The 19777-nt window shown below is 32.0% G+C and overlaps 2 protein-coding genes across 2 annotated transcripts in view; both read right to left on the bottom strand.

Moving 5' to 3' along the window:
• Window positions 1-12389, bottom strand: part of LOC101889660 (cystathionine gamma-lyase-like) — a 51442-nt gene extending 39053 nt beyond the window's left edge. The window contains exon 1 of the mRNA XM_059118502.1: window positions 12143-12389. Coding sequence (XP_058974485.1) covers window positions 12143-12295 — 153 coding nt within the window. The 5' untranslated portion in view covers window positions 12296-12389. The remainder of the gene's footprint in view (window positions 1-12142) is intronic.
• A 4537-nt stretch (window positions 12390-16926) lies between these two features.
• LOC101891437 (serine--tRNA ligase, mitochondrial) overlaps window positions 16927-19777 on the bottom strand; it is a 372190-nt gene continuing 369339 nt past the window's right edge. Inside the window, exon 3 of the mRNA XM_059118499.1 lies at window positions 16927-17025. Within this exon, the coding sequence (XP_058974482.1) occupies window positions 17020-17025 (6 nt within the window). The 3' untranslated portion in view covers window positions 16927-17019. The remainder of the gene's footprint in view (window positions 17026-19777) is intronic.

The raw sequence follows: 19777 nt of genomic DNA, 5'->3' as shown, positions 1-19777 counted from the left end.
ATTTAAGTATAATCCCCACAAGTCCACTTTCCGAAGCAATGTGTGGTTAGAAAGGAACATTTTGTATTCTATTTAATTTGTAACCCTCAGAGAGTATTGGTTAGGAACGTAGATTTGGGATGTACGTCTATACGAAATAAACTCCGAAATGTCAAACTGGGACTCATTCAGTCGGAAATTGTGAAAGAAACATGAACAAATTACGAATATTAGAAAGTAGCACGGGCCGAACATTGAATTATACTATGATGAAAAATATGGACCTTATGAAGTCTCCAACGCACAATTTAAATTAATTCCCATGGGTGTAAAGGAGTAATTATCTTTGACTATTCTGAAATCATTCTGCCCTCAATTATGAGGTGGACAAAACAAAATATCAGTATTCTGAACATTGGAAATACAAACTCCAAATTAAAGCTCATTTGAATGGAAAGTGTTGCCAAGCTCTTTACAATACCAAAAATTGATCTGAGTTTTCACATGGGGCTATTATAGATGTTCTATATCATATATGCTTTTAACACACAAATTAAAGCCTATGGCTGAAAAATAAGTCCATGCTATTCAAAATATCTAAAACCGACGATAGGTGAACATATATATTACATAATTTTTGGCCATGAATATTTATTTCTTTTTAGAAATAACTATGGAGTCATTACTTTTAATAAAAATTGTGTCGCTTTCATAAGTCAGATCTGTGATTTATTATGCTTTAAAAAATATGCATTTAAGACTAAAAGTATGGGCCGGCAACGCGGGCCGGGCCATATAGTTGTTTATAAATATGTTTTCTTTTCACCTTGTTCAATGTTATATAGTTCTAAGTTCATTCTATTCTACGGGAGAGTACATTTTGGGAAATTACTTTATCTTGGTTCCTGAAACATCTTACCTCTCTGCTTGTTTTTGGGGTGTCAACTTTTATTATATTATATTATATTATATTATATTGTATTATATACCTTTTACGCCCACTATTTCGATTTATCTAAAATCCTTATATTTCCCAAATAATGAAGATATTGGCTTAAAAATTATTACACGAGATACTGTTGACCTTCCTTCCAACCCTAAGTATTTGTTTGGGGGCTGAGGAACTGACCACGCCTACTTTTTAATCTAAACATAATAGAAAGTTGTGTTAGTTACTACGCTTATAACTTAAGAGCCGCTGAACTGATTTTAATGATTCATACAAATTCGGAATTGTCTCCTATCCGAAAAAGATAATATCCAAAAAAATCGCGTAAAAATGTGATATATTAACATTTTTATTTTGACTTTTAAAATGTACAATAGTAATGTTTTATTTTGCATGATTTTTTTCCATTTTGACTTACTTTTTTCTAATGTACATTTGTAGTGTTTTTTATATTTTATTTTTGAATTCGAATATTAATACCAATTTATTTAATTGACTTGATTTCTTGAGAACTGAAATTGATGGCGGGTTACATGGAAGTGTAGTGCCGAATTATGTGGTGGCGAAACGGAATAGATGATATCGAAACAATTTAACGCGGTCACACATAAGTTAAAAGATAATTACTTTTTCAAAATCGCTAAAAAATCACGAAAAAGATATCTCATTGCAAAAATTTTCAAAACGGGAAAATATCGAAAAAAATTTCCAATCGAATTGAATTTTAAAATAAAAGTACATTCTATTGACAAACTTTGTAAGGGTCTTTTAACAGTTGCTGTAAAAAAACAGCGAACAAGTTGAAGATTTTTTCAATTTGTTATTCTTCTTTTGTCATTTTTTTTTTTTCAATTTGTATTATCATATTGAATTCAGTGGATTTTTTGTGAACGAAATAAAGAAAAATTTTTCACTATATACAATTTTTCACCATAAAATGAAATAAGTGCATTGTAACTGACATCTACCTTTCAACTCCAGAGCCTACATCGTGCTTCAGCTGGAAGATGCGCAAACATTTAAACAAACAAAAATGACCGAAAAAGACTAATGGGGCTCATTTCAAAGCGTGGACCTACTTCTTTCATGTGACAATAATTCGTCCAATGAGAGCTCAAAATGCAAAAATTTTTGGGAGTTAAATCAGTAAAGTACCAAATATAAAGGGTGCAAAATAGTAGAGCGAATGGGACTTTTAGTAAGAAAAGGATTTCTATCCTTCCAAAAATTCTTCCCGAACATTTAAGATACCTTAAATCGCTTTTGCAAGTCATGATATCGATCATAAATAACCATTGTATTATTTAAGCTATTTCTGGAGTCTTCGCCATTTTCTTCTATTTTTTGCCCTTATTTGGCATCTTTGTTTCTAAGGGGTAGAAGTAGGGCCCATATTGGTCTTGACCACTAAAAAATTGTATTTATGCTACCCTGGGGTAAGGAACCATCGTACAGATGATTGCCACATAGAAATTTATTCATGTAAAGTCCCCACATTGGAGTATCCCCAAGTCCACTTTCACATCTAATGTGTGGTCAGAAAAGAAAATTTTGTATTCTATTGAATTTGTAACCCCCAAGAGAATATTGGTTGGGAACGTAGATTTGGGATGTACATCTATATAAAATATATTGTGAAAACATGAACAAATTACAAATATAAGAAAGTAGCACGGGACCGAATATTTGTTGAATCGTCATTGAATTATACTATGATGAAAAATATGGACTTTATGGGTTCTCCAATTTACAATTTAAATGACAAATAAAATTAGTTACCATTTTACGGTAATGGGAGTAAAATCGTAATTATATTTGACTATCCTGAAATCAGTCTGCCCTCAATTATGAGATGGATACAACTATTTTTACTTATTTAAATCACGCGATTTTTTCAGTTTTTTTGGCCTTTATTTGTCATCTTGGATTATAAGTTTTCAATGTAGGTCGATGTTTCGCAGTACTGCTCATATGAAGGTACTTCCTGATTTTACCATATTTCAAAGGATTTGGCTAAAAATGTGTATTTGGGGGGTGAAAATCTTACACAAAAATTTCAACATGTATACAAATTTTAGAATTTTCTCCATGTAATATTACCCCCTCAAGTCCACATTTTGGCGGACTTATGAGGACTCTAATGCATAATCTGAGATGTTAATGGGTTTAAAAGAGTAAATTTATAGTAAATTCCAAATTACTGCTCATTTGACTAAAAATTAAAAATTAATCGACCAGTACATGAACACTTATAACAGTCATATCTTTGAATAATTATGCTTTGACAAATATGCATAATAGACTAAAACTACGGGCCGGCAACGCGGACAGGGCCAGCTTGCCATACTATATATTACATTATATATTATATTTTATTACATTATATTATATTATATTATATTATATTATATTATATTATATTATATTATATTATATTATACTAGTTGGCCCGGTCCGCGTTGCCGGCCCTTATTTTTTCTCTATTATGTATTATGTATATATGTGTATTCACAGAGTTCAGAGTGCTATAAGAGTTCACGTAATTGTCGATTAAAAGTGTTTTAAAATACCTCTACCTATATTTAAGCCTTGGGCTTCGATATTTAAAACGTGCGCTTCAAATGTGTAGCACATCCACAAATCTATTAAAAAGTATATATCAATATTATCCCCATGTAAGGGATCAAATTAATTTTCAGTATAGTAAAAATCGTAGCAAAATTTTCCAGTCAAATGAGCAGTAGTTTGGAATTTACTGTATTTTGTACACCTCATAATTGAGGGCTGAATGATTTAAGAATAGCCAAAGTTAATTACTTTTTTAAACCCATTAGCACCTCAGATTGTGCATTAGAGTCCTCAGAAGTCCCCCTAACCATGCCGGTCTGTTTGTCCGCCAAAAGGTGGACTTGAGGGGGTACTATTACATGGAGAAACTTCTAAAATTTGTAGATATGTTGAAATTTTTGTGTAAGATTTAACCCCCCCAAATATACATTTTTAGTCAAGCCCTTTCAAATATGGTAAAATCAGGAGGTACCTTTATATGGGCACTACTCCGAAACATCGACCTACATTGAAAACTTTCTTCTACCCCTTATAATCCAAGATGACAAATAGAGGCCAAATCAAAAATAAAGCAGAACAACATAGCATGTCAAACTGAAAAAAAATTTAGCGTGATTTAATTAAGTAAAAATAGTTTTATACACCTCATAATTGAGGGCAGACTGATTTCAGAATAGTCAAATATAATTACTACTTTACACCCATTACCGTAAGATGGGAATTAAATTTATTTGCCATTTAAATTGTAAGTTGGAGACCCCATAAAGTCCATATTTTTCATCATAGTATAATTCAATGACGATTCAACAAATATTCGGTCCCATGCTACTTTCTTATATTTGTAATTTGTTCATGTTTTCATAATTTATTTCATATAGATGTACATCCCAAATCTACGTTCCCAACCAATATTCTCTTGGGGGTTACAAATTCAATAGAATACAAAATTTTCTTTTCTGACCACACATTAGATGTGAAAGTGGACTTGGATACTCCAATGTGGGGACTTTACTTAAATAAATTCCGATGTGGCAATTATCTGTATGATGGTTCCCTACCCCAGGGTAGCATAAACACAATATATTAGCCAAATCAATTGATGAATGTGGTCAAGGCCAATATGGGCCCTACTCTGAAAATTTCAAATTTTATGCGAAGAGGTTCTCTACCCCCTTAGAAACAAAGATGCCAAATAAGGGCCAAAAATGAAAAAAGTGACCATAACCCCAAAAATAGCTTTAACCATACGATGGTTATATAAATATAAAATCGGGTTGTACCCTTATCCGTGAATTATGATCGATATGATGACCTGCAAAAGCGATTTAAAGTATCTTGAATGTTTGGGAAGGATAGAAATCCTTTTCTTACTAAAAGTCCCATTCGCTCTACTATTTTGCACCCTTTATATTTGGTATTTTACTGATTGTACTTCCAAAGAATTTTGCATTTTGAGCTCTCATTGGACGGATTATTGTCACATGAAAGAAGTAGGTCCACGCTTTGAAATGAGCCAAATTAGGCTTTTAGGTCATTTTTGTTTGTTTAAATGTATTCGCAGCTTCCAGCTGAACCACGATGTAGGCCCTGGACTTGAAAAGAAGAATAACAAATTGAAAAAATCTTTAACTTGTTCGCTGATTTTTTAGAGCAAATTTTTAAAGATCCTTACAAAGTTAGTCAATAGAATACTATTATTTTAAAATTCGATTCCATTGAAATTTTTTTTTCGTTCGTTTTCCCGCTTTGAGAATTTTTGCAATGAGATATATTTTATCTTAGGTGTGACCGCGTTAAATTATTTCGATATCATCTATTCCGTTTCGCCAACACATAATTCGGTACTACGCTTCCATGTAACCCACTTCCATGTCCAGAAATCAAGTTAATTAAATAAATTTATATTAATATTCGAATTCAAAAATAAAATATAAAAAACACTACAAATGTACATCGAAAGAAGTAAGTCAAAATAGAAAAAATCATGCAAAATAAAACATTACTATTGTACATTTCAAAAGTCAAAATGAAAATGTTAATATATCACATTTTTACACGATTTTTTTGGATATTATCCTTTTCGGACAGGAGACAATTCCGTATTTGTATGAATCGTTTAAATCAGTCCAGCGGTTCGTAAGTTATAAGCGTAGTAACTAACACAACTTTCTTTTATATATTTATATTATATTATATTATATTATATTATATTATATTATATTATAGTATATTATATTATATTATATTATATTATATTATATTATATTATATTATATTATATTATATTATATTATATTATATTATATTATATTATATTATATTATATTATATTATATTATATTATATTATTATATTATATTATATTATATTATATATATTATATTATATTATATTATATTATATTATATTATATTATATTATATTATATTATATTATATTATATTATATTATATTATATTATATTATATTATATTATATTATATTATATTATATTATATTATATTATATTATATTATATTATATTATATTATATTATATTATATTATATTATATTATATATATTATATTATATTATATTATATTATATATTATATTATATTATATTATATTATATTATATTATATTATATTATATTATATTATATTATATTATATTATATTATATTATATTATATTATATTATATTATATTATATTATATATATTATATTATATTATATTATATTATATTATATTATATTATATTATATTATATATTATATTATATTATATTATATTATATTATATTATATTATATTATATTATATTATATTATATTATATTATATTATATTATATTATATATATATTATATTATATTATATTATATTATATTATATTATATTATATTATATTATATTATATTATATTGTATTACATTGTTATATTATATTATTCTATACTATACTATATTATACTATACTTTATTATACTATACTATACAATACTATATTATACTATACCATACTATACTATACTTTACTATACTATATTATATTATATTAAATTAAATTATATTATATTATATTATATTATATATTATATTATATTATTTATTTATATTATATTATATTATATTATATTATATTATATTATACTATACTTTATTATACTATACAATACTATATTATACTATACCATACTATACTATACTTTACTATATTATATTATATTATAATATATTATATTATATTATATTATATTATATTATATTATATTATATTATATTATATTATATTATATTATATTATATTATATTATATTATATTATATTATATTATATTATATTATATTATATTATATTATATTATATTATATTATATTATATTATATTATATTATAATATATAGAGTTAATATAAGTTATTGGTCACATTGGCTTACTTTAACAAAAACATTGACAAAGTCCAAAGAGTGTAACCAGTGACTTTATATCGACTAGGCTAGACTTCGAATCACTGGACATAAATATACATAGCAGGGACATATAGATCCGAAACACTTCACCTTTCAGCGGTATAGCCACCTATACCGATGGTTCTAAGATGGAAAGTGAAACGGGCGCTGGTGTATTCTACGAAAGCCAGAATATTCAGAAATCTTTCAAACTCAATAAGGACTGTAGCGTATTCCAGGCAGAGATCTTCGCTATCAGGAAAACCGTAGAATTGCTGGTGAACTGAACGCATCGGTGACTATATATGTCGATGGCCAAGCGGCCCTGAAAGCCTTAAATTAATCTACCATTAAACCTATGATAGTTCTTGAGTGCAGTAATGCTCTGGAAAAGGGTTAATCCTTCATCAAGCTTTGTTGGGTTCCTGGCCACAGGTAATATATCAGCAGATGAATTGACAAGACATTGCTCCGAGTCAACTGATCTGGAGATTGAGAGCTCGGTTAAGCCATTCTTTATTACTTCTTCCAAGTACTACACAAATATTACTCTGGGAAATTTCGACATAACCGGCTAAATGTAAGGGGGCTGTAATGGATACAAGAAAATTTGGCCGGTGATCTCCGAAAGGAGATCACAGTCGCTCACTTCCACTTCGAAATCTGACTTAAAAGTTGTGGTAGGTATAATCACAGGTCTCTGTAATAATGGGGCCGGACTTCCATGTGTGGGGCGGTGATACTATTGTAGGCTTTTTCAAGACGAGGGAAAGATCTCTCTTTTTGAGTCAGACAGAGATGGGTAAGTAAATTCTGCACGATTTGAGCAAACAGTAATAATAAAGATAAAAAATTGCATAAAAATATTCCAACAAAAATGTTTATCTTATTGATAGTGATATTTTTGTCATATTTTGCAAAACTGTGTTGGGGTATTATATACAGGTCGCATTTATCTTTCAATCGTCACGAAATGGGGTATGGGGGTAGGGTTGGGGTCAGAAAAGAAACTTATTGCTTTTGGAGATGATTGCAAAATATTTGTGGACCAGAAAATCCAGAGGTAACAATTAATAAACAATTTTGTCTGAGGTTAGAGATTTGTAGTATTTGCAACTTCCTATTAATTAAATCGATCGATCGATCGATTTTTCATTTCACATGGTCTGTTTGCACGACTAAGCAAGGGTACTTACTTGTTTATAAGCATCTTTAAGTAAAGTAATGTTCTATATTTGGGCAAATATATTAAACTGTCATGTACAGAGTAAATGGTAAATATTAGCGAAGTAGCGTGCCAAAATTTGGCTGAAAACATCTTGCCGAAGTTTGGATGAAAATGATATCCCAAATGTTTGGTGAAGATAACATGCCAAAGGTTAGTTGAAAATACGGTGCCAATGGTTGTGTTGCGTGAAGAGGTCGTCCAAATGGCAGGTAATAATTTCATGTTTAGATCCAAATTTATTTGGATCTTTTGCCTGCCACTCTTTTTTTTAAAAAGGACTGCGTGTACCAAAAGAGATCATTTCTTATTATGATGGAACAGCATTTTTGGAAGTGATATGGTACTAAACTTTATGACTGGCATGAACTTTATGAAATTATTCAATTAGATGGAACAACTTCCATTGAATTTTGTTAGGATTTTAACACAAATACATTTTGAATACATTTTTTCTTAAGACCATTTAGAGTCTGTGACGTATTTGATGCAAATGTGAGATACTATCGAATGTGATCGGAAGTTAAGTCGGAAGTAGTCGCGTACAACTTCTGCCATATTCTTTGAACTCTTGCCATGGTTCAGGAATGTGCGGCGTTCAGGGTTTTTGAATTCGGATGGTCTGTTGATGGCGACAATAACACTGTGCAACACAACAAATAATTAAGGGTAAAACCCAGCAGATTAAGATAGTAGAGTTAAAAAAGACACGTGAATCGGCATTTGAAAAGTTTACATCGAAGAGTTACCCCACATAGTATATATATTCTTGATCAGCATAAAATTCTATGTCGATTTAGCGACGTCTCTTCGCTTCCGAACGAAATGAAGTAGGTTGATAAAATTTTACTCAAATGTGTATTATGTCAGCAGTACTTGGTACCTCCCTTTTTTCGGTAGTTTGATGATTTTAGCGACATTATTCACTGGAGTTGTTCCAAATTTGGTATTTGTAGTTCGTAATGGATACCACAGCCTATTACAGAAAATTGTCTGTGCAGATCCACGTCTTCGTATAGCCCCCATATAACGGTACCTCCCGATATTCGGTACTTTAATGATTTTAGCGACGTTATTCACATTTATGTTGATCAAATACTTAGCAAAGGCAATATGTCAAAAAAAGAACAGCTCATAAAATTCGTCTTGTGACACCTTGTTATAAAGTAGTTTATGAGTGAAGTTACCTAACGTGCTATTTCTAAATGGAAGATTATAGTTGACTGTACAACAAGAACTTCTTTCTGAGAGACTAAGGTAGTTTGTGTTGCTATTTTGTTTTTAATTGAATTGAAATTGTCCGGCAAGAATATGCAAACTATAAGTAGTTTTTCGCTCCAATATTGTAGACTTGTTATAAAAAGTTGAAAATGCTACATTTTTGGACAGATTATTAAGCTCTCATTTAATACTTTTGATATCGAACTTTCCGTTCAAAAACCGGATAACCCGTTATGACCGACGTGTAAAAATTAAATTTTTGTAATTAGGAATAAAAAATTTTTGAAATTTGTAAATTTTGTTTAAAAATATATATTATAACAGCCACATATTAGCATCGTATAAAAAAACATTTAAAAATCTACTTATTTTTGATAAAACATTTAATTTTTTTGACATATCAATGTTCTCAAGCGTTGATGCATCTACCTATGTTCTTCTACCATGGTCTAACGGTAACAGTACGATTTTACGTTTTACTATAGCACCCATATAACGGTACCTCCAGGAACTCCGTATGTGTATGCTTTTAGCCATATCTATATTTTTCAACGGAAGTGTTTCAAATATGACATTTGATGTTCACTGTAGATGTCAACCAGTTTCCAACTTAAAGCTATGCACAACCAACATCATATTTTTTGCCAATTTAAAAAAATGGGTTTGACTTTTGATATTGCATGGAACAATTCTTCGTTTCCATACATGTGCAATTTTGTTTTGTATATAATAAACCGACAATTTTTAAATAAAAGGCTTAAGTTGAGTTTAGGAGCTATAGTCGGATTGACCTGAAATCTTTACCACGTGTAGATTACGGCAAAGTTTTTTTTTTTTGGGAAAATACTCGGTTACATATCCGGTTCTACAAAACTGAAATGTACAAATGGGTACCATTTGAAAGCTTATGGAAATACCTACTAACAAGTGGTCACATGATGGGTTGGTTTCAATCGGTTCCCTAGTAATACACGAAAATTGGTATTTTTTGTACCGAAAAAAAAAAACCATAAAAATGGGAAAATGGACCCATTGTGGGGTATTATTGGTGTCGCAAATCATGAAATTGAGATTTTCTCCCCTGATATGTATCTAGCCTTTATAGCTTTGTTGTTCCGAAGATATTGACTTTAAAGTCGAATTCCGGTTACTTCCAAAAGTTATAAAGTTTAGAGAAACTTTGGATTACGTGTGAGGCATATCTCAGCGGAGGAAACCTTAAGCCCGGCCGAAGGCCGCCTACTATGTGTATGGATCGAGTAGCCGGTGTTATACATACCTCAGAGGAGAAAATCTCAAGCCACAGCCGAAGGCCGGCTCCCTAAAAAATTACAATATTTAGAAAAACTATGTATCGCGTTGCCGGTATAGGACATACACCAGGGGAGAAAATCTCAAGCCCCGGTTGAAGACCGGCTACTTTAAAAACCTAGATACATATTAGTGGAGAAAATCTCAACTTCATGATTTGCATCACTAATATCTCTGGAACTATGAGATATCAGCACATATGATACAATTTTGGAAGGGCAAGAATATGGGGTATAATGTAGCGTGTAGATCTTAGTACCCCATAATGGGTGCATTTTCGAGTTTTTAGTACTGGTATAAAAATACCAATTGCAGCACATATGATACATTTGGAAAGGCAAGAATATGGGCTATAATGTAGCATGTAGATCTTAATACCTTATAATGGGTCCATTTTTATGTTATTTTTTCAAGAAGTACTGGTATAAAAATACCAATTTTCTTGCATTACTCCGGAACCGGTTCCAACACATGATAGGTAATTCCATAAGCTTTCAAATGGTATTGAATATGAATTTTGTAGAACTGGATACAACCGAATGTTGTATTCGAACTTTCGGGTCAAATAACCCCACGAAAAAATTAGTTTTCCTTAATCAGGTTAAAGATACTAAACTGCGGTAAAAATTTCAAAATGATCCGAGAATAGCCTCAAACTCAACTTGAGCCATGTTTAATTTTGAAAGTTAAATGATTGCTAATAAAAATTAATGATGTTTGTACGAGATTGCCGCATATAATTTTGGAATAATCCATTCATGTCTTCTTCGATTTTGTCCAGAGATAGGAATTCTTACCGTAATTCCGGTCAAGTATTTATTTTAATGTTTGGACTGATTTTTTATAAAACCACCAAAAGTCTAAAGTGCCATTATTACTTTTCCCATATCACTTGTGGAATAGGTATTTTCATAATCTTTCAAATATTTCCCAAATTGTCTATTTTTTGCAGGTTCCATTCCAACAATTGTATTTTGATATCAGTAAATTATAAGATCTCCGTTCATTTTTAATTGCTTCCATTTTCCAATAATTTTTTTTTTTTTTTTTTTTTTTTTTTTTGGTAAATCAACCATCAATTGTTCATATTCTTTGCGTTGGATCCACTGCATATTTATTTCATCTTAAAAGAAAATATGAATCTTAATCGGCTGACAAATACCAAATTTTGATGAACCAATATCGTGTAAAAAGATTCCACATATTGTATTTTCCCTAAATTTATATAATTTAAGTCGTTATTGGTACGTAGAATTGTATTTATGAATCAAAAACGGTGTCGGTTCCCCAGGAAAAATTGTTTCTACGGAAATACTAAGTGGCTAGCCTAATAATTGCTCATTTTCATCCATTACGACGAAAGCTATTCAGTTAGAACAGTACTTATGTACGTATTTGGATTATGAATGACAGACTGTAAAATTTGTTCACTTAATGATTTCAAATTATTTCACTTACCCTATGTTGTCCTGGACCATCTTGTTTGTAGGTGGTGCTCATACAAATTGGTGGAATAATGCATAAACTATTCCATTGCTCAGGATCTTGACCTACGTGAATTGCTTTGGAAGCAAACCCCTTTGGCTGTTTCTTGAACCCCAACTCAGCCATTTTAGATGATATGATATTACTAGTACTGATGATACTAAACGAATTAAATCAGATCAATCTGCAATGTGGAATTTACATTCTTCTTCTTCTGATGAACATATGTTTTTAATTGTCAATTTAAACGATACAATAGGTCTGTCTGATAACTCGTTTATTTTTACGAAGTAAATTTTCGCACTAAGAACTTTTTAACTCTCTGTAACTCAGTAATGTACATTGCATTGGTAAGTCACTTTCATTTACTGTGTTTTGGGTTAACGAACAAAATTTTGTAATAATTTGTACAAAATATTACAAATTATTGCGTTATCGTACACTAATGTCACTTAGCAAATGGATCAGGCATGAAAACCATGGTAGAAGAATATAGGTAAATTTCTTAAATGTTTTATCAAGAATAGATTTTTAAATGTTTCCTTATATGACGCAAATCGGACGTTGTTCTAATATGCATTTTTGAACACTTTTTTACAAATTTCAATAATTTTTCATTCTACATTTTCAATTCCAAAATCAGTTTGACAGTTCATTGTTGCAGCAGCTGTGTCGATGCGACTACCTGAATTCTTCTACCTTGATGAAAACAAAGACTAACAGTACGTTTACATACAACCGGTTTTTAATTTTTTTTTTGTTTTTCAAAAATAAGTATATTATTATATGTTTTGTTATACGCATGGTAGAAGAATATAGGTAGACGCATCGACGCAGCTGCTGGGACAATGAACTGTCAAAACAATTTTGGAATTGAAAATGTTGAATGAAAAATTATTTAAATTTGTAAAAATTGTTGAAAAACGCGTATTATAATATCCTCCGAATGACGTCATATAAGAAAACATATAAAAATCTACTTATATTTGAAAATGCATTTAAAATTTTTTGACATATCAATGTTCCCAAGCGTTGATGCATCCACCTGTATTTTTCTATCATTTTTCAACAATATTTTCGAATTTGAATAACTTTTCTTTTTATTTGCTGTTCTGTAGATCCCTATGGCTGAGTAGAAGTGTTTTATCGCAGAGGATCTTTTTGTTTATTTGCTGTTTACTTGCCTAAACTACGTATATAAACAAACGTTGCATATAATAAAGCTAAAATATAATTACATTAAACGAATGTCTCGTATTGAACTATAAAATATTTGGAAAATTTTGCAATATTTGTTGCATAATCTTGCTGTGTTGCTTTCTTGCTGCCATTTGTGGTCCTTTCGGACATATTTTTTGTTGCTGTTTGCTATTAACCTCAGTTATGCCAGCTGTCAAATGTAAAATTTTTTAACTATACTGTTACAAAGACACAGCCTAGTGTTCTTTGTAAAGCGTGCAACTACTAGTCTCAAAGTTGTTTTGCATGACATAAAGAAGGAAGTGAGATCATGCAATGCGGAAATGAGGACTGACATCAGGTAATGTAATGAATGTGCAGCGGATTGAAGCATCTACTGCTAAGAAGTTTGTTACGCTTGAGAGGAAAGACAATGTAATGCATAAACGGATGAACCGGCCTGAGATCCTCATAGGAGGGTTGTCTGAATGTTTAATGATTTGGAGTTGCCTGTTATTGCATTGGTATCATTCTATAACATACCTCTAAACAGTCAAGGCATCAATCATATATATTATATTAAACGTAGAAAAGTTAGTTAAAGTTAACAAATTTGCGTTGCGTGATAGCCTGATGAGGGAATATTTTAAAAACTCGTAATCTTCGAATCTGTGATCTACTTGGTGTCCAAGGTGTTGCTTTCAATAACAGAGTGTACCTTAATGGTAATTTTTCGTCTGCTGCATCGCATTTAAATTTTGTTTCCAAGAAACTGCGTCGCCTTAAAGTAGTCAAAAAATTTAAGATTTTCAATTCTGATCTCGTAAAGGCATGGTTGGTTTTTTCTGATGGTAGAGGGGATACTTATAATGTTAGTCAATGTGAGTCATTGCTTGCCGATTCGGAAGGCGGTGGGAATTGAATTTGTATATCAAAATTAATTTTTTCTAACTAAAATCTATATTAATATTTTTCTTAATTATTTTAATTTTTTAGTTATTTAATAGTTTTCAATTCCCATCATTTTCTTATCCTGTTTTTGTGTTTGATTTATTTTTTTAATACATTTTGTAGTTAAAATTGTATTTAATTTTCTTTATGAATTTTTTTTTAAATTAAATTTTATTAGTGAATTTTGTTGAATTCTTATAATCGGTTCTCCGCCACAACTACGTCTTATTTATTTGATGTCTTTTAGTACTTATTTAGGGCCGGTGAACCGCAACAACGATTATATTAAATTCGTTTTAGTTTCTTGTAGTAATAAGTTCAATATGGCTCAAATAAACTCACGCAGTATTAAGTCATCTATGAATTATACAAAGTTTTGTGAGCTTAAAACTATTTCATCGGGATCAGGCCTGATCTAGTCCAATAAATGTACCTGGGTATAAATTTGTGAGGAATGACTGTCGACACTCTAGAGATGGTGGTATATATATTTTTAGTGATATTTCTCATAAAGTTGTTTTCAGATCATTTGAAAGCTGCGAATCATTTTTTATTGAGGTTATGTCTGGCGATGAAAAGGTTCTGTATGGTGTTGTGTATCTTCCTCCTCCAGGGATATTAATGTTTTTGATGTTGGAAAATGGTCAGCCTTAATATCTTTACTGTTATTTTTATAAAAACAATGTTTGTTTATTAGTGGAGAAAGATGGTATTGTTTACCAGGGGGTAAGGCATATTGATTTATTTTTAGAGTATTCAAAAATTGTTATAATGTTTGATCCTCATAAATCTATGTCTGTCCGTTCAGTCTGCTTCCGGTTAAATTTGTCAGTTTTTCATAATTCTAAACCTACTCACTATGATGTTACACATCGTGCGTCTTCGCTGCTTGATTTTATGCTGATTAATGATTGTGCTATGGTACATCTGTCTGATCAGACAATATGTCCATCGATATCTGACCATTCACTCATTTTTGCCTCGTTAAATATTGGTGTTAATACATTTTATGATTTTGTTGAGTACGGAGATTAGTCTTGTATTGACTGGCCGGGTTTTTTTTCTTGTTTATCAGCCTTTATTATTGATATTCTGAATGTTCGTTTTTGGGGTTGTTTAATTTTGGTTCTTTGGTGCATAGAAAAATGCGATCTGATGATAAGTGGACTCGTTCACACTTGCTCGATCACTTCGCGATTTGGCTTTTAAGCTTACCTTGATAATAAAAGCAATGATAAATGGAAACATTTTTATCGTTATCGTAATATAGCAAAGTTAATTATTCGTTGTGAGTGTAGAAAGTATACTCTAAGAAATTTTATACGTTGGGTTCAACTGATATGTTTTCGGGTTGTATTGGTGGTGTTGATATGTTTCTTGACATTGACGTTGATGATCTGAACAATTTTTTTCAATATAGGAACTCACATGTACCGAATATTGATTTACAATTGTCTAACGCACGCAGTGATGGATTATCTTTTAGTTGTGTTCGTATGGAAGAAATTATTATTGGACTAAACAGAATAAAGTCTAAATCTGTGGGAGTTTATGGAATACCTATAGATTTTTTGAAATTAATTTTTCCATATGTGTGTGATATTGTTTTGGATTTGGTCAATTCTGTTTTGATGTCGTCTGTTTTTCCTTGTTTGTGGAAGCAAGCCCGTGTTGTTCCAATTCCTAAGGGGAATATTGTTCATGGCCCTGATGATATCAGGCCTACATCAGTTCTCCCTGTGATGGCTAAGGTGTGTGAGTATGTTATGAAGGACGAAATACTTGCTCATGTTGCAAGCAAGATATATAATGGACAGGTATAACTCGAAACTTAAAAAGGATAATGTAATTGTTTCGTTGGATATTACAGGGACATTTGATTCTCTTTCTAATCAAATATTACTCAGTAAACTGATGAATTTTTTTGAGACAGCTTGCAACCTTTTTTTTGTCATATTTGTCCGGTAGATCCCAATTCGTTTATTACAATGGTAGATCTTCAAGTGTGGCATAGCTTTCGTGTGGTGTTCCGCAGGGCTCTGTATTAGGCCCTTTGTTTTTCATTTTATACGTCAATATCCTCTCTGGGTGTTGTTATGGTGTGAATAGTCTGGCAACTCTGCTCGCTTACAAGTGTTTTTCTATGTATCGATTAACATTCCCAATTATAAATTAATTTTACGGTTTGTTTTGTGTATCTCAATTGCTAAATAGTGAAATTTCAAATAATTAAATTTTCATTCATTTTTATCCTATTTTTTCGTTTGTTATAATTATTATTTTTAGCGCCTAGTTTACATTGGTGTTTATATTTTTCGTTTTGGTTTCTATCCTTTGTTTCTTCCATTGTGTAATTCTGTGTTTTGATGTTTGTGGCTAGTTCCCTTAATATATTTGTTCGTAAATAATTAGCTTTTCTTAGCATACTTTTAGGCAGTTGCAGTAATTACTTACCACACCATTTCCAAAATTACACTATTTCCTTAGTTATTTTAAATAAAAAAATAACTCTTTTTACTATTGTTCGTTACTTAGTATTCTCAAAATGGCTTGAGAAAATAAAGATTGTGCTGTTAGAGACATCAATAAATGGCTTCTTAAATGTGCCGGTTTCAACGGTAGACAGTTTGACTTTATTACAGACAAGGCTAAAGGTCTGCGTTGGTCTTGTCTTGAATGTAGAGATTTACAAGTTGATAAGCATTGCCTATTTAAAGAAACTAAGGCTGAAATTGAAAAGTTAAAGAAAAGCTTTAATTTGTCTTTTAAAAAATTTGAAAAAATTAGTCAGCAGGTTTGAATTTTCTGATGACTCTCCTAAGAGAAAAAAAAGACGTTAGTTGAAGCTAACAATCTTGGCCAAAATACCTTAGGTCTCCATACCTTAAAAAGTCTAAATTGTCTAATTTCGCTAAATCCCCCTCCTAATACCAAAAATCCATCTAACGAAAGCCGCAAAGACATAGACCTAACTTCCAATGCTTCCACTTCGACGGCAATCACTAATTTTTCAAAAAGTGTAAAAGCTAACCCACCTGCAGTAGTGGTGCCTGCTCCAACTATAACTCTTACAAACTTTTCCGCGGTTGTAAATGGCGTTTATCCCTCTACTTCTAACACTCTTATCGTTCCAGAACGGCGTAAAACAGTATTTGTATCTAGACTTCACCCTGATACTTCTACTGACAACTTTCGCAGCTATATAAAATCTAATCTAAATTGTGTAACTGATCAAACATCTTCAAATTTCGTTCCTCTCAGCCGCGTGATATTTCGTCATTCAAAATAACTGTTCCTCCCAGATTGTTTAACATTGTTGTTAGTAGTTAATTTTGGCCCGAAGATAATTTGGTAAAAATATTTCTTTTCAGAGAACTCTCTAATTCCTACAGACCTTTCAATACCTTACCAGCGTCAGAAAACTAATTGATTTTTGAGGGATCCTCCACCAAAATATTAGAGGATTAAATACTAAACTGAGAAAAGTATTCCTTAAAAGCTTCTTTTGTGAATTTAAAATAGTTGGTTTTACTGAAACATGGTTAAAATCTGATGTTCTTGACACTGAGGTTTTCTCTGATAATTATAAAGTTTACATCGAGTAATGAAAAATGAGGCGTCGTTTTGATAGCATTTCATAATTCGATTCCTTCTGAAATGATTGATGTTTCAGCTGATCCCATTAGTGAATTTGTCTTGAATATCACAGGTAACACTATGATACCAGGGATTCGTCAGCAATTTCCTGTAGAAGTAAAACGCTTAGCAACCGAACCAATGAAATATTTTTGCAAACACAATATTTCTCCCAGATGGATTTCGGGATATATTGAAAAAAAGAAAGAAATAAAACACAAGCAGAATCATAAAATAAATGGCCCAGCCAAATATGGTGTTGAGGGCTGTTGCATTCCGGGCCTCGTGATCGAACCGTCAAAAACTATCTTTGTATAGATGTCGGCACCAATAATAATGTCGACTGTGGATCGCTCGAAGAAGTTTGAATCTGCCAAACATAAGTCGATAAAATTCTCCTTGACGTCGGCGGGCAGATTGGGAACGACATTCGGGTTGGGAGTGACCTTCGGTTTGAGGGCGTCGCTGACGCTTGGTAGGTTCAGCCTACGAATGAAGCAACGTATGGTGCGGCTTGTGGCACATCTTGCAACCCTGCGATGAGAAGCAACTGTCGTGAGAATGTTCATGTGCAAGACAGTTCCTGCAGTATTTGTATTTCTCGACAGCGTTGACACGACCCGAGATGCTCATTCCGAGAAATTTTCTGCAGAGGCGTAACGTATGGCGACTTTTACATACATGGCAAGAATATGCCATCCACGCTGGAACGAATTACTGATCGTGCACGGGATGGTGATCTGTTGGACATTTTTTTCTACTTGGCGTAGAAGGAACGAATATATCGAATTGTTACAGATTAAAAATCAGGAACATATTGGATGGAAGAAAGTATTAGTTTTAGGGCGGATAATACGACGAGTTTCGTGACTGGCCGGGTTATAGTTCCCCGTTGAGTAACTATATCCGCGACTCGTACACGTCCGTCTGAACCCAGATATACTTTCGAAATGCGTCCTAGACGCCACGTGTTCGGTGGAAGATTGTCATCAATGACAGCTATCAAAGAAGTTTGTCATTTTTTGCGTTTCTGAAGCTCACGCAAGTATTCGTTTTTCCATCGTGAACAGAAAGTCTGGTGAATGGCCTTAAACTTTTCCCAACGATTGAAACAGGAAGTGGAAGAAGTATCAATTTGAGGTTAGACGGGAACGAGAATAGGAGTCCCAATAAGGAAATGCCCGGGAGTTAAGGCAGCAAAGTCAGAAGGATCCTGGGAAATTGGTGATAATGGCCTGGAATTAAGGCAAGCTTCTATGCGAGACAACAAAGTGGGAAATTCTTCGAATGTAAACTTCATTGAATCTGCAAACTTACGGAAGTGGGCCTTCAAGCTCTTAACACCGGGCTTCCCACAATCCACCCATATGGGGAGCACCCAGAGGTATAAAATGTCAAATTAGTCCTTGTTGGGCATAATAGGCAGTGACTCCATCGCGGGAGGCTTGCAGGAAGTTTCGGGCTAAGACTGCCACTAGTTGTTTCTGACAATGTTTTTTGTAAAGGGTGTATACTTTACACTTGTTGATTGTGGTCTTGCTGAGGTTTTTCACCTTGGGAATCTAATATTGAGAGCGAATTACTCTCAGAACTAGCTGGTTACCACCATGAAGAGTAACCGAATGAACGAAAGAAACCAGCAAGTTTGAAAAATGACAATTGGACGGAAGGATGATTGGATGTTCCAACGATTTCTTGCTAGATTCAACTCATCGCTAGTCAAAGGATATATGTACGAAATTAGGTCTGACGGGAAAACGCCTCTGCTTGCCAGGTCAGCTGGATTTGTCTCAGAAGAAACATGACGCCATTTGGATAAATCAACAATTTGAATAATGGTGA

Source organism: Musca domestica, unplaced genomic scaffold, assembly GCF_030504385.1.
Source record: "Musca domestica strain aabys unplaced genomic scaffold, Musca_domestica.polishedcontigs.V.1.1 13, whole genome shotgun sequence".
Classification (NCBI taxonomy): Eukaryota; Metazoa; Arthropoda; class Insecta; order Diptera; family Muscidae; genus Musca; species Musca domestica.
The sequence above is the reverse complement of the archived record's forward strand: the minus strand, read 5'-3'. Positions and strand labels throughout refer to the sequence as shown.